Source organism: Chlorocebus sabaeus, chromosome 25 (assembly GCF_047675955.1).
Source record: "Chlorocebus sabaeus isolate Y175 chromosome 25, mChlSab1.0.hap1, whole genome shotgun sequence".
Lineage (NCBI taxonomy): Eukaryota > Metazoa > Chordata > Mammalia > Primates > Cercopithecidae > Chlorocebus > Chlorocebus sabaeus.
The window spans coordinates 23,949,775-23,975,034 of NC_132928.1; the positions used below are offsets into that span (position 1 = coordinate 23,949,775).

Below are 25,260 nucleotides of genomic sequence, written 5' to 3' on the forward strand. Positions count from 1 at the left end.
AAAAAAAAAAAAAAAAAAATCCCAGATTAGTTCATTCCCACACCCCAGAATCAGTCCTAGGTCCTGAAAAGCCAAGTCTGGCCTCAAAGCCAGTGACAGGACTGAGAGGATACCCCTGGCATCCTGGAATCCAAGGAGAATGGTGTTTGTCTAGCCCAGAATCATGCTTTGCCACATTCATCTGGCTTCTCTGAGGAACGTCTCATCTGCCAGTTACACTTTGCTACTCCACACAGCAAAAAAGAAAGATCCAAGGTATAGGGTCAGGTCGGGTGCAGATCTGGCCGCTTCCTCCTCAGGAACCTGGCAAGACGTACCAGAGGCAGTGGTGCCCCTGGAATTCCCAAGTGGTTTCCCAGTCTGGGGAACAAAGCATTTACTACCTCAAGAGGCAGATTTCACTTTGAGTGACACTGACCCAGTGCCTTTTATCATAAATTCTCTTTCCATGTTTACTTCCCCAGCTACGTTTAAAGCTCCCATGGAGAAAAACTCTGGGTTGAGGTCATTTTAAAAGTCTTGCAAAATATTTTAAGTAGGATGTTCTTAATACATTCTTGCTGATTGAGATCTTATCAAGAGTGAAGAATGCAAGAAATAAAAGCATATGATCTTCCACTTTACTTCCAGGAGGGAGACAGCTGGAATTCCTGCTTGTGGAGAAGTGGGTGGGAGTGTGCAGAGTGAGGATGTGAAACTTACTTACCTAGCACTCTGGGTCAGGCCCCTCCTGAATATTCTTTCTTTTTTTTTTTTGAGACAGGGTCTCACTCTGTCACCCAGGCTGGAGTGCAGTGGCGCGATCTCAGCTCACTGCAGCCTCTGCCTCCTGGGTTCAAACGATTCTCCTGTCTCAGTCTCCCAAGTAGCTGGGATTACAAGTGTCCACCACCACACTTGGCTAATTTTTGTCTTTTTAGTAGAGACGGGGCTTCACCATGTTGGCCAGGCTGGTCTCGAACTCCTGGCCTCAAGTGATTCACCCGCCTCAGCCTCCAGAAGGGCTGGGATTACAGGTATGAGCCACCGCGCCCGGCCTGAATATTCATTCTTAAATCCTCACAACCTTGTGAAACAGGTGTTATCACTATCTCCATTTTACAGAAAGGGAAACTGAGGCACAAAGCGGTTAAGGAACGTTCCCAACTTGACACAGCTTGCAAGCCGTAGAGCTGGGATTTGAATCCAAGTCTGTGTGATTTTGGAGCCTGTGTGATATTTCCCTAGTTGTGGAAGATTCCTTCTCCCCAGGAACCCAAGACTCAGCCAATCCCTCCTCCAGGGAAAACATGAGGACATTAAAACATTTTATTGTTCTCGAAGAAAGAAAAAAAAATCTTGGCAAATTTTAATAGAATGACTAATGGACAACTGTCTTTCCCCCAAGTAGCTGAGACCTTAAGAAGCTGAGAGGAATAAAAGATTACATCCTAGCCGCCTCTGAGACGCTAAGCTACTAGGAGTGGGGTCTAAGTCAGAGTCAAGTTTGTATCCTGGGTACTGAAAACAGAGCCCGGCACAGAGTCTGGAACCATCTGGTGCATAATGAGTAAATTAGGGAGGGAGGAGCTCTGGAGGAGACAGGAAGATGAGGAACTGGGCTAGAAGTTTCTAGCCCAGAAAGGGGCAAGCAGGAGTGCTGACCACACGCAGGAGGGCAGCGGGGATCCTCCCTGCCACGCCCTGTCCATGCTTCAGCTCTCCATGTTTGCGTCACATCACCAGGAAGGGCCCATGGGTGCAGCAGCAAGGGTTGATGCTTGGCATTGAGAACACACCTCAGGATCTGGAAGCTTGGGTGATTCAAGGGAGAGGCTGCAAAATCTCCTTCCTTAGAGAAGAGGCTGGGTCAGATTATTGATCTCTGGATTTCACTGTTACTCAGGGCCGCCCACTGAGTAATATCTAGTGCCCCCAAGGGGCACTGAGAGAAGGAAAAAGAAGCAGGAGGAAGGGAGAGGCGAAAACAAGGGAGGAAGTGGAAGTGGCCATGTGGCACCTGCAATCTCATCAGAGCTACCCTTGGCCCCACCCGTCCTGTCTGGGAGAATTGGCACACACTCGCCTGGAGTCTGGGCACTGACCATCAGCAATGACGCCAGCCACCGGGCCTCCACAGCTAGGGTGGGAGCAGGGCCCCAGTGCCCAATGATGCCTTTAGTTGGCAGATGGCAGGAGGTTCTGAGGGTCCAGAAGAGGGGCTGGGTGATGGCAAGGGGCACTTGGTGGGGTGGGGGACAGTGACTTTTGCCCAACTCCCAGGTGCCTACTGGCTGCCTATCAGACAATGCTTTTAGGTGACCAGAAGGCAAAGATTTCCCAGTCCCTGGAAACCAGATGCCCATCCTCCATGCAAACAACTGAGGTGGGATGTCCGTGTCAGCGCTGACACCTGCCCAGAGGCAGCTGGGTCGAACTGACAGTCCACCTTACTCCCGGTGTGGCCACGCAGGTTACGTCACCGTAGAGCCTCTGTGACCCTCCCTGGGACTAGGATGACAGTCCCTCTCACAGCAACACAGGAGAGCAGGTGCTTCCCTTCTCCCTTCCCACCACACCTGCTGCTGCTCTACTACCACACGGGAGATCCTTCCTCTCCCTGCCCCAGCATCGTCCTCATAGGGACTGACATCTCCTATTAGACCCTCTGAGCCTTCCAAAACACAGGCCAGTGGCTTCCCATCTCGGAATAAAATCCAGAACCCCCACCACAGCCCACAAGCCCCCGCAAGAGTGAGCGGTTCCCAACCCTGGCTACACGTTAGGGTCATCTGAATCAATCTGAGCTGGGTCCGGAGGGCAGCGCATCTTAAACACTTCCCAGGTGGATCTAATGGGCAGAGCCACTGCCCCACGTGATCCAGCCCTCCTGCCATGCTGCCTGGCTCACTCTGCCCTGGCCTCACTGCCTCTCACTCATTCTCAAGCATGTTCACCTCAGGGCCTTTGTTGGAATACTCTGTCCCTGACAGTGCACCTGGCCCCCTTACACAACTTAGCTCACTTTTTTTTTTTTTTGGTACAGGGTCTTACTCTATTGCCCAGGCTGGACGGTAGTGGCATGATCACTGCTCACTACAGCTCGACCTGGGTTCAGGTGATCCTCCTACCTCAGCCTCCTGAGTAGCTGAGACTACAGGCATAAGCCATCATGCCCAGCTAATTTTTTTTTTTTTTAATAGAGATAGGGTCTCGATATGTTGCCCAGGCTGATCTCAAACTCTTGGGCTCAAGCAATCTGCCTGCCTTGGCTTCCCAAAGTGCCGGAATTACAGGTGTGAGCCACCACGCCCAGCCCATAGCTCACTTCTGATGGAGAGGTCCCTCCCTGACCAGGCAGTTCCCCACCCTATGCCATCACATTCTTCCCCCTCAACCCTGCCCCTGCTTTATTTTGTCTCATCACACTTATGACCCCCTTGATATGCCTGTTGATTTGGATAACGTCTTATACCCTCCACTGGAACATAAGCTCTATGAGAATAGGGGTTGTCCATCTTGTTCACAGATGTATGTCAGTGCCTAGCACAGCACCAGGTGCACAGCAGGTTCTTGATAAAACCTGTTGTAATCAAGGCTATCTCTGCCGGCAGGTCTGAGTTTCTGGAAGGTGGGGGTGGAATGTCATGTATCTTGATGTCCTGGCATCTAGCACAGGGCCAGGCATGGAGGCAGCTGTGGCCAATTCATGGTGCTGATGGTTTGCTTCTGGAGATAAAGGGGCTCCATGCGGGTGCTGTAGAGTGTCACGGCCAAGAGCAAGGGTCTGAGCAGAGACAGAGGTGGGGAGATGGCCCAAAGGAAGCTGGGATGCTTCAAGGAGGGAGGAAAGGAGCAGGCCTGCAACAGTGCCTGACACTTGGCTGGCCCAGGGGACCTAGCAGGGTAGAGGAGTGGTAGCCTATTAGACATGAGCCCTGACCACTGGACCCAGACAGTAGGGGAACAGTGAGTGGGAGCCCACAGGAGGGTGAGGCAGGGGAGAGCCAGCTCCAGATCCCACCGGGGTATAGGATGATGTGGGCAGTGCCAAGCATGGGAGCTGATATCACCCCCACCCTGTAGAGTTCAGCAAATAGGACATTTTGTCTGAAGCTGCAGGGCTGCTGCATGCCTCAAATGCCCCTGCCAAGTTGCCATGGTGGAGGGGAAGGCATCTGCACCCTGGATATTCCTGACCTGTCCCAGAAGCAGGCAGATGGCAAAAGTGAGGCCAGAAGGGGAAATGATTTGTAAAGGGCTGCTTTGGGCCGGGAATTCCTGCAGAATGGGGCAGGCTCCTGTTTTTGAGAGTCACCAGCATAAGGAAATGATTGCAGGGGTGCCCAGGAAACCGACACTCCAGGACACTGGGTTGTATTGTAGCTCAGCCTGGTCCCTGGGAGCCCAGTGGCAGCTCATGGCCAAAATCACTCAGCCCCTCTTCATGCCCGAACCCAGCTTCCTTCTCCGGAGCCATCGCTTTTTGAGTACCAACCATATCCAAGGCCTGGTGTGGGCCTGTCCAGCTGAGTTCCACAACCCCAGGCTGGCCCGCACCCCCAGCCCTGGCAGCCTTCTAGGGCAGAAGCTCAGAGTGCCTGATGTCAGAAGCCCCTAGGTGTGTGCCTCCACAGCAGGACCACAGCTGCAGCAGCAAGAATGGCTGCCCCCAGCGACTCCTAAAGATGCAGAGCCTTGCCGGGCCACCTCTGCCTGCCACAAGGGTGGCCTTGCAAAGTGCTCCGCAAGGCAGCATCTGCCCACGTCCTTCCTTGTGTGTTTTCCTCCCTCCAGGGCCTCTGCACTGTCTCCACCTAACCCTCCTCACGCCTCCCACTCCTTGAAGACCACAGGGCTGGGGGGCAGACATCTGGGATTCTAATTTGGTATGTGACCCCAGGCTACCCCTGGGAGGCTCATGTCCTCATCTGCAAAGTGGGGAGAAAGGGGGGTTTCCATGAGGATTCAGTGAGACAATGCCTGGGCACAGGGCTGCCTGGCACCCGGCAGGGAGCTTAATAAATGTCTGGTTTCCAATTCCCACCAATGCATTTCCCAGCCCTTCTCCTCCCCTCAAGCACTAATTGTCTGAGCTACAATCCTACTTTGGTGTCTGGCTGCCTACAAGCAAAGTGAGGAGGTCTCGTTGGGTAGAACTGGTGCTGGGCTGAGAATGGAGCCCTGGCCCGCCCCTTATTTCCAGAGCCTTGGGAGACATCATCAGCCTCAGCATGAGCTTCCTCCTCTGGAAAGCAGCCACCCTCTCCAGTAACTGCAAACCATGCCGGCAAACTGCAAAGTGCTTAAGGCCAGGCATGAGGACAGGTGGGTCTCGGGAAGAACAAACCTGGATACTGAATTGGACAACAGCAGGATTCTGAGCACTTTGGGAGCTGTGTGTGATGTGGGCGGGGGTTGCGTCCAGATCAAAGATGGGGAGGTGGTCTAGGCAACAGCAGGAGGTGTATTCGAGGTCTGCAGTAATGCTTGCAAGGCCTGAATTATAGCAAGGCTCACACCCTCAGCCTGCTGCCCTGGTCTTGGCCATCTCCCATGTCAACCCCATCTTGATCCTGCCTCCTCCCTCCCCAGAAGCCAGGGGGCCATTTGGTGCTGGGAACACAGGTATCAGCTGCACGGCCAGACCCCAGACCCCTGCCCAGGAGTCCCTCTTTGCTCTCCTGGCCAGCCCCACCCCACAGGCACCAACTTGGGCCAATGCCAGGCCACAGGTCAGACTCCCAGGCCTGGGGATCCTCTGCCTACCCACAACCACCACTGATGCTCCTCAGCAAAAGCCAACTTCTCACTCCGAATGCAGCAGCACCCAGGATACATCAGGGTGAATGCTAGGCACCTGTCCCACAGCCTGGGGTGAGGCGGAGGTCAGAGATACACACAAATCAAACTCTCTCCTCACTTTATATATATATATACAACACACACACACACACACGCACACAAGCACGCCACACCCACACTCATTAGGCCTGGAGAGGGGCCTTCGGTTCTCCATCTTTGGCATCAATCTATCAAAATCAGCTTTTCTGTATGAGACCGCTCGCTCCTTTCTGTACAACATGAATTAAATATATTATCTGTCTCTGCGCTGAGTCACAGGATGTTCACAGTACCGTGGGGAGGAGTGGAGAGTGGGGGCCTGAGGTGGGCAGGGCAGGGGGCCTGGGTAGAAAGGTGAGGCTAGCCTCCCCTCGGCCTGTGCCATTCAGGATCAGTCCAGTGTTGAGGACACCTGGGGGATACAGAGGGGAGCCTTCTTCAGGGGCCCTGGCCCCCCAGGCTCCCGGCCCCCTGAGGCAAGTGTCTCAGCATCACAGCCTGCTCCTGGTCCACATTCCTCTACCTCAGATGGTGGCATCTATACCTCTCCCTGTCGTGGCTGCCCTCTGGGGTGGCAGGGGCTCGGGAAAGCTGGTATTGGGATCAGGTGGACACGAGCCACAAGGGCCGGGAAGAAGGGATGGGGAGGCTGTGCGACCCTCCGGGAGCTGAGGTCAGCCCGGTACCAGCGTCAGGGTGACTCTGCATATCTGGGTGCCGTCCCCAGGACCCTGACCAGGCCTGGCTAATCAGAGTCCCAGGATGATAAGATAAGCAGAAGCCACCTGGGGAAGGGGTGGACAGGCAGGAGCCGGTCACAGCTCCAAGGGCAGTGAGCACGCTACCACCTGCCAATTTAAGGCAACTCCATTCAGACTGGTGAGCTGGGTGGGGGCTGGCTGAGGTGGCAGGCGTGCAACTGGTGGACCCAGGCCACCTCTGGACATAGCTGGGCATCCAAGCATGCCAGCGCTGCTCAGCCACGGTTCAAGCCAGAGGGTGTCGGGGGAATGAGGGTGGGGTAGGGCTGATGGAAAGAAAGGGGACTACTACTCCTTTTGTTGCTGTGGGACACCTGCCAGGTAGGGCAGGCTTTGGCACACATGTGGGTACCTAGGATTCCAGGGTCCCAGAGAGCATGCCATGTCTCTTTTTGCTCTCAGAAGGGAAAAAGATGAAACATCTGTGGGCTCCAAGGGGCCAGAAAAGGGGACTACCAAACTGGCCCTAGGCAGGCCCCAGGGGGAGGAGGGTAAAGCCTGTATCCAGGGCACAGTGCCCATCCTGGCGCCTTAATTCTCTCGCCCATGTGCATCCCACGCAGGTGCCCAAACACTTCAGGGTGGGAGAGGGTACAAGGTCCCCCCTCCCTCTCATGTCTTCTCAGGGAAGCAGCTCATGCCAGCCCCGATGTGGGTAATGGAGGGGTTGGTATGCGGGTGAGGACTACTGGGGAGGCACGTGGGAAGCACAGAGAAGAAACAGCCGTGGCCAGCAGGGCTGCCAAACGGTCTTCTGGGCTGGCTGTCAGCCCTCGTTCTTCAGTCTTCCGAGGGCCACACAGGTTCTATCCTACCCGAATTTGTGGTCCATGTGATCTCTTGTCCCTTGGGTCATGGCAGGGTGGGCGCGGCTCAGAAGATGCTCTGCCGCCTGTTCTTCCCTCGTCCTGGAGAATGGAGGAGGTGGGGCTGCAGCGAGGAGGCTGGGCCAAGGCATACCCCAGACCAGCAGGGACAGTCGCTGTCCCCCAGAGCTGCTCTGACAGAGCAAGCAAGGGCATGCACGCAGGAGCGGGTCCGACCTGGTGTCAAATCCCATCTCTGCTACTTACTAGCTGCATGTCTTGTGATTTAACCTCCCAGAGCCTCAGTTTCATTGACTATGAAATGGGGAACAGTAGTAGTACCAACTTCAAGGGGTGTTTTAAGGATTAAAGGAGAGGATGCATGGGAAGCATTTGTCAATGTCCAAGGCCATTGACTGTTCTAGGAACAAAGGACCGTTCTCCCAGGATGGAATCTGACTAGAGAGCTCAGAGTTTGCAGAGAGAATGCACCAGAGACAGCATGCCTCTTTTTTTTTTTTTTTTTTTTTTTTTTGAGACGGAGTCTCGCTCTGTCACCCAGGCTGGAGTGCAGTGGCCCGATCTCAGCTCACTGCAAGCTCCGCCTCCCGGGTTCACGCCATTCTCCTGCCTCAGCCTCCCGAGTAGCTGGGACTACAGGCGCCCGCCACCGCGCCCGGCTAGTTTTTTGTATTTTTTAGTAGAGACGGGGTTTCACCATGTTAGCCAGGATGGTCTCGATCTCCTGACCTCGTGATCCGCCCGTCTCGGCCTCCCAAAGTGCTAGGATTACAGGCTTGAGCCACCGCGCCCGGCAGCATGCCTCTTTGCCAGGGCTACTGTCAAACACAATGTCCTGTCTGGGGTGAGGGTTGAAGAGGGAAGAGATGGATGAGGAAGCCTAGGCAGGAAAAACCAACCCCTTCTCTGCTCCCTAAAGACTCCAAAGGGAAGAAAGTGGCGGAGGGACCATGGGAGTCCCCACTGGGGAGGGGTAGCCTGTCCTGGCTTCCACTAACAAGGGAAGGGCTCCAGGAGAGCACAAGCCCCTACCTGGCTGCTGGAAGGCCAAGCCTCGGTAACCTGGGTCCTTCTGGAGCTGGATCTCTTTCAGGGAGAAGATGGAGGCAGCTGGGGGAGAGGACATGGTGGAGAGAGAGCTGGGTGGAGCGGGACCAACTGAGCCCTGGAGGCAGCGTCTCATTTCCACTGTTTGCCCCCTCAGTTTGCAGTGAGAACCCCAGCAGGGGAGGCCAGGTGCCCAGGGCTGCTCAGCTGGGCCTGGGGCTTCTGGCCTCTTTGTTCTAGTTCTTCTACCCACACTCACCACCCCCTTTCCTTGGTGCTGGGTGGCCCTGCTCCCTGCCCGGACAACACTCACTGTCTTCAAGCTGGTGCACACGCTCTCCCAAAGACCGGAAGTAGGGGTGACTCAGGGCAGCCTCTGCTGACATGCGACTCTTGGATTCATACTGAAAGGTACAGGGTGGGGCTATTGGGCCCTGGCTGGAGGGCTGCAGGGAACCCTCTGAGCAGCAGGACTCTTGTGCTGGTTAGCACACCAAGGTGGGTGGGGCTTGAGACTAACAGGAGAAGCCCTAGGTCAGCCTCTAGCCCCTACCACAAATCCAACCTCAAGCCATCTCAAGACTCAGGGGAAGGCTCCCTGGCCTCCAGCCACCAGGAAAAACCAGAAATGAAACTTGAGGACAGTGACCTTCTCTTGGGATAGAAATACAGATGCAAACCAACCATGATTAGAAGGAGAACATAGCGTTGTGCCGATAACGACCCTTCATCGTGTGCCTTAGAAGACAGGCACCACACTAAGTGTGTCCCGTCATCTCAATGTATCCTCACTGCCAGCTTATAAAATAGGAATTAATCCCACTTTGCAGTGGAGGAAACGGAGACATGGAGGAGCTCTGTAACTTGCCCAGGCTACACAGCTAGTAACGGTTTGGGCTCGCAGTGCAGAGACTCCAGAGGATGTGTATGGAGGCCAGCGCTCCCCTGGGCCTTGGGGTGGAGAGTACAGGGAAGATGTTTCAAAGACGTGTGAGCACACGAGCCACAGAAGCTGGGGCGTAGGCCTAGCATGGGGCACGGGGACTTCGGCTCTTTGCCTGCCTCTCCCTGGGCCCCGCCGGGAGGTCACTCACCGGGAGCAGGCTGCTTAGGAGGTGGATGCCATCCGTATCCAACCTGCAAGGAGAAAGCGCGGACACAGGCTGTGCCTAAGCGGGGGTGGGAGAGCCAGGGCCACAGCAGGAGGGGCGGTGCGGGCGCCGGGGCTACCTGGGCGCATGGTTGATGAGCGGCTGAGGGAGGTAGCGGGGGAAGCTGTAGGTGCGGAACTCGGAGAAGGCAGTCACGCCCGGCCACGTCTCTTCTGTGGGGGTCCCTGGGGAGACGAGAGAGGGTGGGGAGGGCCTGAGTGAGGCCCAGGGCCAAGGCCGACTTGAAAGGGATGCAACGTAGCAGGTGGGAGCAAAGATGGCCGAGGCCACAGGGGGTTCCCCGCCCGGGAGAGAACTAGGCGAGCCGCTCCTCCCGGTCCCGCTCGGCGCCTGGGCTGGATGGAGTTCCGGCGCCCCCTGGTGGTGAGAGGGGCGGAGCAGCGGGAGACTGACCGAGGAGGCGGAAGATGAGGTGCAGCTCCTCCTTGACTGTGGAGCCCGGGAAGAGGGGCCTCCCTGTGGCCATCTCGTAGTGGATGCAGCCCACGCCCCTGCGGGGAGCAAGGGGCAGGGGCGGCATCAGGCAGGGGCGGCCGCCCTTCCTAGGGCTGCTCCACCAGGGCACCAACGACGACCTGCCACAGCTGGCTGCAGGGGTCGTGGCTCTGGCGGCGGAGGGGTGGCCCAGGGCAGTGGAGGCTCCTAGAACTGCCCAGCCCCCACTACAGCCCCTCTCTGGGGGCTTCCCTGGGCTCGGGAAAGCTGCGACCTCTCCCCTTTCGCTCTGTGAGGTTTGGGTCTGTGCAGCCAGCGCCCATGTGGCAATTCTCTCAGCAGTGTTGTCTCAAACTCTCTCCACTGTGTGCCCCACTGGAAGAGAGAAGTACATAAATCCGTTCTCCTGGGGAACCTCGGGGCGGAGTCACAGCAGCCATTCATCACCACTGGCGGTTCGGCTTGCAATTTGGGCTGATGTTTCATTTTACACCAAATCATACGCTTGTTCATTTTAACATAAAAATAGTACTTCTCTTTCAAAATTTTCACTGGGACTGATGCTTGGGGAAGATTCATCGTATTTACTATAGGGGCCCTCCTGGACCCTCTGGGTCTCTGGTAACCTCCCACAGGCCCCTGGGGGAGCGTCTATTTAAGCCAGGGAAACCCTAACCGATTATATTTCAGACTTAATTTTTTAACATCTAGTTCAGCAGGATGTCACATGGCTTTTAGGCAAAGGAAGTTAAGAAGTTCTTCCCCGAGGCCCTTGGGGCAGCAAAAGAGAGTCTGGAGGTGTGGCCAGGACTGTCCTCCCCTCCTTGGTCCCACAGTGCTCACTCACCACATATCAATGGGGGTGGAGTACTCTGTGGATCCCAGCAGCACATCGGGGGGCCTGTACCACAGGGTCACCACCTCATTGGAGTAGGTCTTTGTGGGCACTGACTTGGCCCTGGCCAGTCCTGGGGGCAGACATGTCACTGGACCTCTGTCCACAGGTGCTGTGGGGTTGACTGCTATGCCCTCCCCCACTGCACCCACACCTTGAGGCACCCCAGTGGCATCAGACCCCCCTCCTAGCCCCAGCCTCACCGAAGTCGGCCAGCTTCAGCTCCCCCTTCTCGTTGATGAGCAGGTTCTGGGGCTTCAGGTCCCGGTGCAGGATCTTGCGGTGGTGACAGTAGGCGAGGCCCCGGAGCAGCTGGAACATGAAAATCTGGGAGAGGGGGAAGAGAAATGTGAGGTGGAAGGTGGTCCTAAGCCTCTGCTCCAAGGCTGGGACCGGGATGGGGGCAGGGGTTTGGCAGTGAGGTCAGCACAAGCCCCTCATTCTCCTGCCCACCCTGCAGCCCCCATCCTGGGCCCCACCCACACCAGGGAGCCCCATCCAGAGGGGAGGACACCAGGGATGCAGAGGAGGCAGTGAGTGTGGGGGAGGCCAGAGAAGTCTCAGTCAGGAGCACGGGGGTCAGGATACCTGCCTATGTGGAGACATATGTGCTTGATCCTTTTTTTTTTTTTTTTTCTTTTAGAGACAGCGTTTTACTCTGTCACCCAGGCTGGAATGCAGTGGTGTGATCATGGCTCACTGCGGCCTCAACCTCCCAGGTTCAAGTGGTCCTCCTGCCTCAGCCTCTCAAGCAGCTGGGACTATGGGTGCACGCTACTGTGCCAGGCCAATTTTTCAATTTTTAGTAGAGATGAGGTCTTGCCATGTTGCCCAGGCTGGTCTCAAACTCCTGAGTTCAAGCCATCTTCCTGCCCTGGCCTCCCAGTGCTGGGATTGCAAGCATGGGCCAACACGCCCAGCCTTGATTCTTTAACAAACACCAGCAGAGGTCATTCATAACCCCCAGTTTCCCCAGAAGCCTCCTGCATTCTGGCAGGTAGCTCACACTCCCATTTGACAGACGGGGAAACTGATGTTCAGAGTTGGAAGTGGATTTTATACCAACAGCTAGACAGTGGCAGAGAGTGTGTGTCTGTTCCTGGGGTAAAGTGCTCAACCCAGTTCCTAGACTCATTGATGGCACTGCCCTCTCCCTCTTTCCCAGGTGGGAAGGTCTGAGCCACCCCAGCAGCCGGATCCTTGGCGGTGAGAGTGGGTCCCCGCACTGGGCTTCTGAACAGGTGGCTGCCAAGATGGGGGGACCCTGCCCCCGAGGCCTCACCTTGACGTTGTGCATGCTCATGAGGTTCCCACAGTGATCCAGATACTGCTTCAGGTCACTGTCCTGGAACACAGAGCGTGACTCAGTCCTACCCCGTGGCCAGAAGCCCAGACACAGGCTGAGGAAAGGAAGCCCCTCCCTGGGAAGGGCCCAGGCCCACTAGTGGGACAGGTCCCTGGCTTGAGCCACCCCTAAGCCTGAGCTCTTGGCCCACTCCTGCAGGGGAGCATCTGAGAACCTGATTCCAGAACAAGGCCTGGTTCACCCTCATCCCACCTCTCCCACTTCCTCAGCTTCCCACTCCCCTACCCACACCCTGTTTCTACCACAAGAGGGAGAGGCTGCCAGCCCCAGCCCAACTCTCACCAGGTACTCAAACACCAGGGTGAGGGACCGATCTGTGTGGATGAGGTCATGCAGGGTCACAATATTGGCGTGCTTCAGGTTCTTCAGCAGAGACACTGTGGGGAGATGGGCCTGCCTGGGTCCCCAGAACCCCGTGTGTCCCCATACCCTCTTTTCTTGGGGTCAGCTCCAGGAGTCTCACTCCAGCAATGACCCTCCACCCCCAGCTCCTACCAGGGCGCAGGCTGGTGAACCCCTCCTCCTGAAGCCCCAGGGGGAGTGTGGGAGCCTAGGACGCTGTACCCTCTCGGATGGCAGTGCAGGGCGCTCCCTCCTCATGCTCCAGCCGGATCTCTTTCAGGGCCACGAGGTTCTCCGTCAGTTTGCTGCGCCCTTTGAAGACTGTGGCATAGGTGCCCTGGGATGGAGGGCCGCAGCGGTCCCAGGCACATTCAGGTGCTGCTGGCCTCTGCCCAGTGTCTCCCCATTTGTGCCTCTGCCTGGGCTATGACCGGGGCCTGAGTGCCCTTCCTCCCTTCACTGACATGCTGTTTCCTCCAAAGCCTACTTCCTCCAGGAAGCATCCTTAATGATCCCCAGTTGGAGTGAATCCATCCTTCCTCTAAGCCCCAGCACGCTGTGTGCCCCTCTAGGATAACACCAGGTTTTTTCTTCCCTATATGATGCTGATGTTCACACAGAGGTCACCTCTTTGGGCTCCTGGAGGGAAAGGGCTGTGTGTTCCCCTCTCTATAAACCTTTACCCACCCCAGGCCTCTGCACAGTGACAACAGAAATAGTTAAGTGATATAGCACTTCCTATGTGCCAGGCATTGTGTGCGTGCTGTACATAACCTGCCCAATCCTCGCAATAACCCTATGTGATAGGACAGTTACTATCTCATTGGACAGAGGAAGAAACCGAGGCACACAGAGAGGTCATGTAACTCACCAAAGGTCACAGAGCTAGTAAATGGTGGAGGTAGGTTTTGAACCCAGGCAAGAAGGACTTGAAGAAAAAAAAAAAAAAAGACTGGATTCTGCCCAGGGCCATGGCTACTCTATCCTCATGCCCTCCTTCAGGATCTCAGCCCACTTCAACCCCTGCCAAAGGCTGGGCCAGAGTGCACGGCCAAGACTGTGCACCTCTGTGGGGCAGGGGCCATGAGAGGGCCAACCAGAGAGGGCTGACCAGGGAGGTCTGCCCCTCCTCCAAGCCATCCTGCCTGGCTATTTGGAGAAGACCATACCCAGCCTCTTACCTCTCCCAGTTTGTCCAGTTTCACGTATGTTTCCAGCTTCCCAAAGCCAATGTCTGACTGAGAGGGAGAGACACAGAATGCCATGAGCTTGAAGCCCTTAGCAGCTCCACAGACATGACACCTCCCCCAACTCCAGCCTCTGGGAGGGAAGGGATGAGACCCCATGGTGGAAGGGGCTCGTTTTCCCTTTATCCCTGTGATAAAGGACAGAGCTCATGGAAGTGTGAGTTTCTTCCTCTCAGGACAGCCGAGAGTGTGGAGCCCAGGGCTGTGGCACCTGGGATTGTTGCACATCTTGGCTACCTGTGTCTCTGACTGAGACCACAAGCTCCTCCAGAGTGAATGCTGCCTTTTTTCCCATTTTACCTTGAGTGTCCAGTTCAGAACCCACCTACCTGACGGTGTGTCTCATCAGCACACTTCTAGCTCGGGTGTATCTAACCCTTAACAAGACGGATTCCCGGACCCCCTAGCCGGAGAGGCTGATTCTATAGGCGTCTGGAGGGGTCTTAGAGTCTGTGTTTTGTAAGATATCCCAAACAGCTCTGATAGGCAGCTAGGACTGGAAGGCACATGCCAGCTGGCCTATTGATCTTAACCATGTGGAGATCGTGGGACCTGGTGTGGGCTTACAGTCCCATTCTAGCCCAAGTGGGACCCATCTAGGAAATGGATGATGTAGGAGGACGATCTAGTTGAATGCACTCAAGCCAGCAGGTGGCGCCAGAGGCCCAGGAATCTTCCTGGAAACACCATATAGGCCTCAGCTGGGACTGATATGCCTGTGCTGGGGAGGGCATATCACCCCACCTTCTGTCCTCTGACCCTCTTGGGACTCACCAGGGAGGCCCGGCGGGACATGCGGCTGGGCGGCTTGGGCAGATCTGGGCTCTCCATCTGTAGCTTCTGTAGGAATTCCTGGGGCAGGCGGATATCCATGGGCAGAGAGAGCCTCTTGCTGACGTCCTGTGGTGACAGGGATGAGATGGGGACACCACTGTTGGCTTCAGGGTAGCTAGGGCTGTGGGGCCCCAGACGCTCACTTTGGACCTAGCGTTCCCTGCAGAACAACCATTCAGAGCCCAATCACAGGCTGTGACCCCAAGCTCACAGCTGCTCCCAGTGTGTGCTCAAGACATACACATGAACATCCGGGGCTGCTGTGTGACCTTAGCACAACCAGGTCACTCTCCGCCTCTCTGGGCCACAGTATCACCATCTGTGCAACATCAATCTCATGCCCTTACAGGCACTGATTCTGTAAGTATATTTTTTCATATATTTGGGCCTATGTGTGTGGATCAAATAGTCAAATTGTCTAGCCCTTGCTAAGTTCAGGAATGTTCTAAGCACTTGGCATAGATTAACCCATTTAATCCATGATGACCATTTTAAAGACAAAGGAGACCATGGTGCACAGAGGTTGAGTAACTTGCTCAAAGTCACAGAGCTAATGAATGGCAGAGCTGGAATTTGAACTCACAAAGTCTGGCTGTAAGGCAGCTGCCCTCCTGTGCACACCCCTGTGCGTGCATCCTGCCACCTTCCCGGGCAGAGTTCCAGAGGCCCTCACCTCCATGGAGAAGCGGCGCTGGTTCTGCCGCCGCTGGAACTGCACGCCAGGGGACAGCTGCCCAGGCTCCTCCCCGCTGTCCGTTGGGGAGAAAGTGCTGCACTCCTGCGGGGGGTCTCTGCCAAGAGGACCGAGCTGCAAGTCTAAGAGGGACAGGCATCAGCTCCCCTCCCTGCCTCTCTGCCCTGAGGGAGAGGAGGGTAGCCCCCCTCCCCCAGCCCTGTGCTCCTCTCCTAAGACCAGAGGGGAAGGGGTGGGCAGGGAGGGGAAGGAGGTGCCAGGGGAGTGTCTGGTAAGTGGGAGAGGTGCTGGGTGGACCCAGACCTCTCACCCTCGTTCCGCCGGTTGTGGAGCTGGTTGAATTGCTCTGTGAATTCAGCCAAGGATTCTTCGATGGTCTCAGTGCGGGGCACTGACAGGGAGAAACGGCGCTTAAAGTTCTTCATCTTGTTCATGATCATGAGGGACCGGGCAGCCAGGTCCTGAGATGGGAGGTGTGAGAAGAGCAGGTGAAATGAACAAGGCATCCAGTCTGGGTCTCCACCCACTGAGAATTCAGCTCTCTCTTTCCATCAAGTTCTGTCGACCTGTATGCCACCATCACTGGGAGCCAGGGTTGTGTCTTCTCCAAAGTTTGACCCCCCGAGGGTGGGTGTTCACCCTCTTCTTCCCAGTTACCCTCTTCCTCCCAGCAACTCTCAGCACTGCCCCCATCTCCCGCCAACAACCCATCCGGCCACATCCCGTGCAGTTCTCTATGGACCACTTAGTCCAGCAAAGTACTGGTCATAATAGCAGGCATGATGTGCAAAGAGGATCCTGAAGGCCCCCCAGACCTGAGCCCTTTAGCTGCTAGAGGTCTAGAGAGTTCTGGGGTAAGGGCTGGGGTGGCAGGGAGGGTGCCAGAACTGGGCAGTCCTTGGGCCAGGAGAAATTTACCAACTTGTGTCCAAGGGCTTGAATGTGTCAACGGCCAGTAAATCTTACTGACCAAGGCCCATAAACTGAATGTCAGCTTGGCCAACACCCTTGGGACATGATTGGGTCCAAACCTCATTTCACCTCTGATACTGACACATGAAGGTCTCTGATCTGGCACACCCCAGGAGGCAAGAGGGGAAAAGGAGGAGGGAGGGGAAGAGTGCATCAGAGCTGGCCAGCTGCATCTCCTCTCCAGCTGAAATATGGGAGGTCAAGAACAGTGGAAGGTCTCAGGGCAAACACAGAAGCTTGCCAGAAATACAGTCGAGCCCTAGGGAAGATGAGGCCTGATCTCTGCTGGCCTTTTCCCAGGCCAGAGCCCTCCAAGCAGACAGGGTATCCCCTACTGAGAACACACCATGCAGGAGCAGTGTGAGCCTTCTGCCCACCCCCACGGCCCTGTCCCCAACCATGAAAGCTTTCTTCTTCAGGCTCTCCAGCTCCTCGTGCCCTCTGGTCTTAGGGGAGGAGCACAGGGCTGGGGGAGGGGGGCTACCCTCCTCTCACTCAGGGCAGAGAGGCAGGGAGGGGAGTTGATGCCTGTCTCTCTTAGACTTGCAGCTCGGTCCTCTTGGCAGAGACACCCCCATAGAGGACGCCCTGCTGGCCACCCAATGAGACCCATGCAACTGCTTCTTCCTGCAGACCCTCCTTTCTCCCTCCTGCCCTGAAAACCCAGAGCAGCACTGTCCCACCTCCCCTCCACTTCCCTTCATGGTTTCCTACATGCTCAGTGCAGCCCCCCGTCATCCTGCTCTGCACACATTGCTCTTGAGGCCTCACAAGGGTTTCTGCCCATGCCAGCAAGAAGGCACCACGGGGTGAGCCCTATGATGGGCTGCGCTGCACCCGCTCCCAGCTGTTACCCATGCACCAGGCACAGCCCACTCCTGGAGGATGCTCCCAGCCCTGCCACTGGCCAGCACCTGGTTGCCAAGGCGACCAGGCCTTTCCCGAATCCTCCTGGTTTAAGGGATTATGGGTCAGTAACATGTTGGCTTTGCTTAATGATCACATCCTTCTGTCCTCAGCCAGCCTGGAAAGGGTCCTCTGTCTGGCAGCACATGCTCCTGGCTGCCCCCAAACACAGCTCAGTGGTGGCCCTCCAGCCGCCCTGATCCCAGCCGAGATTCATGGCTGGGTATGAACAGGCTCTCCTTCATTCCTTCAGCGGGCTGGCACCTCTCAGAGTGGAGTCCTCGGGTTTGCAGTGCTAGGAAGGTCCATCTCTGTCAGTGGGCCCTGAAGTCTCACTCAGTTCCACTCAACAAACGAACTGGCCGGGCCTGGTGGTTCACGCCTATAATCCCAGCACTTTGGGAGGCTGAGGCAGGTGGATCACTTGAGGTCAGGAGTTCGAGACCAGCCTGGCCAAACATGGCGAAATCCTGTCTCTACTAAAAATACAAAAAAATTACAAAAAAAATTAGTGGGGCGTGGTGGCACGTGCCTGTGATCCCAGTTACTTGGGAGACTGAGGCAGGAGAATCACTTGCACCCTGGAGGTGGAGGTTGCAGTGAGCGGAGATTGCACCATTGCACTCCAGCCTGGGTGACAGAGCAAGACTCTGTCTCAAAAAACAAACAAACAAACAAAAAACTGAACACCTAATATGTGCCAGCATTGTGCCAGGCATGAGGGTTTCAGAGGCAAGTAAATGGTGGTCCCTATTCTCAAGGAACTCAGGGGCTGGTGATGCCTCCTTTGATGAGAAGGTAACTGAAAGTGCTTCCTCTGTGGCTTCCTTGGCAAAGCCCACCAGCCTTGGACTTTCCTGACTTCCCATCCCTAAACTCCTTCCTGTCAGTCATCTTCAGCTGCTCCTCCATGGCTCTGTGCAATGTCTCAGGTCTGCTGTCTGCAGGACTCTTGCAGACAGGAAGCTTCCAGAGGGTAGCCACCAAGCCTCACACTTGTGTATAGCATCCAGGCCACTGGAGGCTTCATGATGGTGGCGGGAGGTATGGGTCCCAATGACAAGAGGACCCAGACACTCCTACCTGGTGACTCTCATTTCCAAGTAAGATAGGAGAGTGGAGATAGCCCCCTTTACAGATCAATTATTTTCTTTTTTTCTTTTTTTTTTTTTTTGAGATGGAGTCTCACTGTCACCCAAGCTGGAGTGCAGTGGCGTGATCTTGGCTCACTGCAACCTTCCGGGCTCAAGCAATTCTCGTGCCTCAGCCTCCCGAGTAGCTGGGATTACAGGCCTGCACCACCACACCCAGGTAATTTTTGTGTTTTCAGTAGAGACAGGGTTTCACCATGTTGGTCAGGCTGGTCTCGAACTCCTGACCTCAAGTGATCTGCCTGCCTCGGCCTCCCAAAATGCTGGGATTACAGGCATGAGCCACTGCACTCAGCCAACTATTTTCAAAGATAGCTGAGCGTTAGAATCACCAGGGAGCATTGTAAAAAAATTCAGATTCTGCCGGGCACGGTGGCTCAAGCCTGTAATCCCAGCACTTTGGGAGGCCGAGATGGGCGGATCACGAGGTCAGGAGTTCAAGACCATCCTGGCTAACACGGTGGAACCCCGTCTCTACTAAAAAATACAAAAAGCTAGCCGGGAGAGGTGGTTGGTGCCTGTAGTCCCAGCTACTCAGGAGGCTGAGGCAGGAGAATGGCGTGAACCCGGGAGGCGGAGCTTGCAGCTTGCAGTGAGCTGAGATCCGGCCACCACACTCCAGCCCGGGCGACAGGAAAGACTCCGTCTCAAAAAAAAAAAAAAAAAATTCAGATTCCTAGGTCTTACCCTGAGATTCTGGAACTGAGGTTCTGAGAATGGTGTCTGGGGAAATGCATTTGAAAAAACATCTCCAATGATGTACACCTGGAGCCGTGACCAGGAAACATCTAAGGTCCAGGTCAGGGACAGTTATCTGCCCAGGCTTCCAGACTACCCTCCTGTACTGAGGCAGGGTATCCTCAGAGCAGGGGAGGGAAGCAGGAGGCCCCCCACAGGAGAGGAAGTCTCTCTGTCCTGGAAGCCAGCACCAACCGATGTCCCCGTGCTTTGTCATGGTTGTTCTCTGGGGGTGGGGAGAGGCGGGCACTTGGCTCCCTGGGGTCTGAGCTCTGCCAGGAGGGAGACCAGCCACACCCCTTTCTAAAAACAGGGCTTCCCCATAAAACCGTCCTGCAGTCTGGGATTTATGGGATGGCCTGTTGGATTTGCAGCTCAGGAATCTACAAGTAGCAGCCATAAATCTCACACCCTTGCTCTCGATTGTAGGCTGAGGGGAGGGGAGCTCATTAAAAGCCTCCGGGAAGGAGGCCCCCCATTTCTGCAAGACAAAGGAGATTCAGCCCTGAGTCACACCTGCTCTCCCCAAGTTTCAGTGAGGAGCAAGGAGCCACCAGCCTGTGCCTGGGGTAGGGTGAACGCAGGGAGACGGAGGGAGGGTGAGGCCAGAGGCAGCTGAGTGGAGCAAGAATGTGGGGCCAAGCAATGCAGGCGATGGAGACCAGCTGTTCTCCACCCGCAGGAGAGGAGCCCGAGAGGAAGTGCCTGTCAGTAGCACGAGGGATGGGGGTCAGATGTAGGATGGACTTCCTGATGGAGGGATGGAGGTCAGATGTAGGATGGACTTCCTGATGGTGACAGGGGAGCAGGCGGTGGGGGTGGTGACCACAACAGAGTGGATGTCTCTCTCTGCTGGGGACAATCGGGGCATTGAACCCAGCAGGGTCTTGGGTGTGACAGGGCAGACTGGGCAGTGAATAGTCTGTTGTTCCCTAGGTCAAGACACAAGATGCCTCTGTCATTTTTCCCTTGGGAGAGTCAGCTCCTCAGATTTGGGGGTTGAGGGGGAAGGGAGACAGGAAAAAGGCCTGTCACCTTAGTGCTGTCTGCCCCTCACCCCCAAGTGGGGACAGAAGGACTCAGTATGACCAGCCTGAGGCCAGCCCAGGGCCAGGCACAGCACAGCCTTTGTCCCCAGGCCAAGGAGCCATCTGGGGCTGTCCCCGTGCAACTGGTGCCAGGGGAAGAGGGCAATGGGCATCCAGGGATGCTGGCCTGGCAGTGGGGGGTGGGGGAAGTTGAAGGAGCAGAGTCCCACTGAGGAGCTGCAGAGTGGGCAGGCAGACCCCAGCCAGCCTCCCCTCCCACCTCCCTGCCCAGGTAAGTCATAAAGCTCTCAGCCCGCTCCAGTTGCTTCCTTCCAGGGACACAGCAGCCGGCCCAGAACTTCCTGCTGGTGCCAGAGCCATGAGCGGCACAGAAGGAGGAAGGAGGAGCCAGGCTGGGAGGAAAGCCAGCACTTGCCAGAGGCCACTGTGAACCCAGTGAGCAGGGCTGGCCTCCCAGAATGTTAGCAGGGGAAGATGCTCATACACCCTCCATCCCCATCCCTTGCCCAGTGAAGATGCTGAGGCTCCAAGAGGGGAAATGACTTGCTCGAGATCATGCAGCAGTTTCCTGGTTGTTGCGAAGTGCACAAACGTGACCATATTGCTCCTTTCTTCTCCTGCCTGGAGCCCTCCCCGCCCTTGCCCCTTCCCTGTGGCCTCGGCTTGACTGTTTTCTCCCACTCTGAATTGCATGCCAAACAAACCCAAACTCTGGTGCTACCACTAGCAGGCTGTGGAATCACAATAACATTATAAAACCCCTCTCACTCCTGGCTCTAATCATTCATTCAACAATTATTGAACACCTGCTGCATGCCAGGCACTGTTGCAGACCCTGAGAATCACAGATGAATGAAACAGATATTAATTCCTTTCCTAATACCTTCCATCAGGGGCAGGGAGGTGCAGACAATACACAGAATGAATACACAGTATGATGGATGGTGACAAGTGCAATGATGGGAATTCATGCAGGAAAGAGGGAAGGTGTGGGAAGTGCAGTTGCAAGTTTAAGCAGGGTGGTCAGGAAGGCCTCCCCGAGAAGCAGGTGACATCTCAGGAGAAATCCAGAGTAGGTGTAAGGTGAGGGGATCAGTCTTGCAGGGTCTGGGAGAAGCAGGTCAGGAAGGGAACAGCAGGGGCAAAGGTCCTGAGGCAGAAGTGAGTCTGGTTCACTGCAGGATGATGACGTGGCTGGAGAGGATGCTGGATGGGAGCGCGGAGCAGCTGTGTTGGGCCTCGAGGGGTAAGGAGGGCTTGATCAGATGACTGACATGATCTCACTGAGGCTTTAACACGCTGCTGTGTTGAGAACAGACAAGGGGAGCAATGGGAGAGCAGGGAGCCCGGGCAGGAGGCTGCTGCTGAGGCCCAGGGGAGAGAGCTTGGTGGTGGCTGGGACCAGCGTGGAGCAGCGGAGGTGGTGAGAAGTGGCTGGATTCAGGCTATGTTTTGAAGGTGGAGCCAAAGAGCTTTGCAGATGGATTGCATGTTGGGGGTGAGAAAAGAGTCAAGCATGACTCTGCAGGGTTTTGGCCAAGCAGCCGGAGTGGAGGGATGGAACAGTCACTGGAGGAGACAAGGCATTCTGGGAGTAGTGGTTTCAGTGGGAAGACCAGGAGTTGGATGTTGAGCAGGTGACATTTTCAATGTCCAGTGGTATCTGAGTGGACATGCTGGGTGAGCCAACACAACACACCGCTGGCACAGGGAAGATGTCCAGCAAAGCTTGGCTCTCGTCTCTCAAGTTCCTGCCCAGACAAAAAGAGTCCTCATATAAACTTCATCAAACATCCATGCAGACTTCCTTATTGAAAAGTGCTTTTGGATTCCAGGATAGAAGAGGGCCAGGAGACAGGGAGCAGGATCATCTCTTGGCAGATGTGAGGGGGAGAAGGGCCAAGGAGGCAGGGTCCCCCCTCCTTAGACAACTGCAGGGCCACTCAGGATGGGGCCCGTGCAAGGCAGGGAACCCTGGCTCCTGGCAGACAATCTCCATCTTCTATCTTAGGAGGAAAGAAAACTCCACAGAGCAGGCCCGGCCAGCCCCAGGGCCCCAGTGTCCAGACAGGGCAGATTCCCAGCCCACTGACTGCTGGGACAACCTGTCCCAGGCCCCAGATCTAACACCTGCCCTGGGGCTGGACCCCTGAGAGACCCTGACCCAGAGACCATGGAAGTGGAGAAGGAGGTTGGTGGCGCATCCTGGGAATCTGGGATGCTGTAGACTGGAGAGCGGGAAAGCCAGCTTCACTTCTTAAGCTCCTAGGGCCAGGACTGGAGTCTCCTCTCAGCAAACCCCTTCAAGATGCCTCTTTGCCCTCCTCTTGAACAAAGCCCCGATTCCCCAGCCTGCACCTAAAGGCCCTTCAAGATCTGGGGCCCCTTCCTCTCTGGCTTTGCCCCTCCTCGTTGTCCTCTGCATGCTGTACAAGTCCCTGGGGCCTTCAGGAGCTTCCCGGAACTCACCCCACACCCCCAGGACCACCAGGTGCCCCTCCTTCAATGGGGCATGGCTTTTCACCTGTCTCCCTCACCTGGAGCACACTGGTCTCTATGCCTGGTGCTGGTGGCATACAGCAGGCACATGTCTGCTTTACAGGCACATATGGAGCATCTGCTGTGTTCCAGGCACATGTTAGATGCATCCCCAAGTCCCTCTTTTTGTTTTGTTTGCTTTTCTTTTCAATCTTGGTCTCTGTGGGCCCAGGGGCAGGGGTTGGGGGATGTAACTTGCAGCTGCCCACTATCTGAAGCCCACAGGGTCTGCCCCTCAGTCACGAAGGTTGACCACCAGCCAGGATCCCTATGATACCCTGTCTCCTAGTCCCTGCCCCCGCCTTGCTCACTCAGCCACTTTGGGCTTTGGGTGAATTTCAAAGAACTAGAGGCCATGGCTGACCAAGTTTGCAGTCGTCATGAGCTAGGACCTCAGAGACATTCCCTCCTCCCAGGGAGAACTGTGCCTGCCGGGAGCCTGCAGATACCATCTCTTCCTTCATCCTCCAGCTGACCCTGTTCTGCACAGCTGGAGGCCTTAGTCTCCAAGAGCCTGGGACAAACCTCAGGGGAAGCCAGTCACCGCTTAGGTGCCTGCAGCTGTGGTGGCATCAGCAGCAGAAGCCTTGGGGCCTCCTCACAACCTTGCCCTGCCCCAGCCTAGATGAGAGAGGCTGCAGGCCTGAAATCTTCAGGGTGGTCAGAAATGAGCATAGCCAGGCCTGCAGTCACCCTGCCAATGAACAGATGCTCTGGACAGTCCCGGAGCTCCAGGAGGATTCCCACAGCCTCTGTTTGGAATGCAGGAAGTAGGCGGGGAAGGCCTTCCAGGAGCAATTTGGGCAAACCTGTTGGATGTCTGCTCAGGAGGCAAAGTGGGGATCAGGGTCACCTCTGCTCCAGACAAATACAGCGTTGTCTCCTAGAGTCTCACTCCAACCAGAAATGTCCTGCAGTGAGGAACACATGGTGTCTAGCCCTGCTCTCCAAAATTCTCTGCAGTTTGGGGTCATGGAAGAAACCCCACTTAGTAGCTGTGACCTGGGAAGACACCCTATGCCTCAGTTTCCTTGCTGCTAACTGAGAATAATACTTGGCCTCCAATCCAACCACCATAAGCGTCCTAGACTTAACTTTTTCAACTGCTTTCTGATGGTGTCGTTTGCCCATTTAAAATCCTTTGCCGGGCACGGTGGCTCAAGCCTGTAATCCCAGCACTTTGGGAGGCTGAGACGGGCGGATCATGAGGTCAGGAGATAGAGATCATCCTGGCTAACACGGTGAAACCCCGTCTCTACTAAAAAATACAAAAAACTAGCCGGGCGACGTGGCAGGCACCTGTAGTCCCAGCTACTCAGGAGGCTGAGGCAGGAGAATGGCGTGAACCCGGGAGGCAGAGCTTGCAGTGAGCTGAGATCGTGCCACTGCACTCCAGCCTGGGCAACAGAGTGAGACTCCGTCTCAAAAAAAAAAAATCCTTTAAAGCAGCTGGCGTGGTGGCTCACGCCTGTAATCCCAGCACTTTGGGAGGTCGAGGCGGGCAGATCACCTGAGGTAGGGAGTTCAAGACCAACCTGGCCAATATAGTGAAACCCTGTCTCTACTAAAAATACAAAAATCAGCTGGGCATGGAGGTGCACGCCTGTAATCCCAGCTACTTGGGAGGCTGAGACAGGAGTATTGCTTGAACCCAGGAGGCGGAGTTTGCAGTGAGCTGAGATGGCACTACTGCACTCCAGCCTGGGTGTTGCAGCGAGACTCCATCTCAAAAAAAAAAAAAAAAAAAATCCTTCAAAGCTAACACCGCCTTCAGGAAAAAGTCCAAACTCCAGGGACTGGCAGACCAGGCCTTTGTATTTGGATCCCTGTCTTCTTGAGTCTCAGCTGTCACCCCTCCCCAAAGGGTCTGGTTTTATCAGATGTACCTGGCATTCCCAGAGCAAACTCCACTCACACCCCACGGCTTTGCAATCATTTGGCCTGGGATGCCCTTCCTCAATTTTCCCCTCGGTAAAACCACTCCCAAACTCAACTCACGGGTCACTTCCCCTGGGAGGCTGTGCGTGACCACACCTTCTTCCTCTAGGTAGAGTGAGATCCTTCCTCCTTGTCCCTTCCAGAGCAGCCAGCACACACTCCTAACTACACTGTGAGATCCTTCAGGACAAGAACAGGGCCTTAACATTTTTGCTTCCCTGGTGCCTTACACAGGGTAAGGAGCCCACCAGGTACTCAGCATTTGTGGAACACATGGACAAGTGACTGAATGAGGCCATCGAGCCACTGTTTCATGATGACTTGTTTAAGCCTCTTTCCTCTACAGATATAGACACATGAGATCCTTCAAGGACAAAGACCGTATCATAGTCACCTTTAAGATCCAGGACACACTGCCACGTGCAATAAATGTTGGTGCCTTTCCTTCTACTTTCAGGCAGGCCAGGGACCTGTTTCTAGATGTATCTTCTCATCAGGCCAGCTCCTGTCCTAGTTGGGACTTGA

The 25,260-nt window shown here is 55.5% G+C and overlaps 1 protein-coding gene across 2 annotated transcripts in view; it reads right to left on the reverse strand.

The window, feature by feature from the left end:
• Positions 1 to 5,885: 5,885 nt before the first annotated feature.
• CDK18 (cyclin dependent kinase 18) overlaps positions 5,886 to 25,260 on the reverse strand; it is a 29,022-nt gene continuing 9,647 nt past the window's right edge. For both annotated transcript variants that reach the window (XM_007988731.3, XM_037985646.2), the window contains exons 2-16: positions 15,754 to 15,904; positions 15,423 to 15,565; positions 14,690 to 14,815; positions 13,850 to 13,906; positions 12,891 to 13,005; positions 12,609 to 12,703; positions 12,243 to 12,305; positions 11,164 to 11,287; positions 10,913 to 11,033; positions 10,024 to 10,121; positions 9,689 to 9,794; positions 9,553 to 9,595; positions 8,772 to 8,862; positions 8,444 to 8,521; positions 5,886 to 7,492 (exon numbers count right to left, since the gene is read on the reverse strand). In XM_007988731.3, coding sequence (XP_007986922.2) covers positions 7,458 to 7,492; positions 8,444 to 8,521; positions 8,772 to 8,862; positions 9,553 to 9,595; positions 9,689 to 9,794; positions 10,024 to 10,121; positions 10,913 to 11,033; positions 11,164 to 11,287; positions 12,243 to 12,305; positions 12,609 to 12,703; positions 12,891 to 13,005; positions 13,850 to 13,906; positions 14,690 to 14,815; positions 15,423 to 15,565; positions 15,754 to 15,883 — 1,425 coding nt within the window. In that variant the 5' untranslated portion in view covers positions 15,884 to 15,904 and the 3' untranslated portion in view covers positions 5,886 to 7,457. The remainder of the gene's footprint in view (positions 7,493 to 8,443; positions 8,522 to 8,771; positions 8,863 to 9,552; positions 9,596 to 9,688; positions 9,795 to 10,023; positions 10,122 to 10,912; positions 11,034 to 11,163; positions 11,288 to 12,242; positions 12,306 to 12,608; positions 12,704 to 12,890; positions 13,006 to 13,849; positions 13,907 to 14,689; positions 14,816 to 15,422; positions 15,566 to 15,753; positions 15,905 to 25,260) is intronic.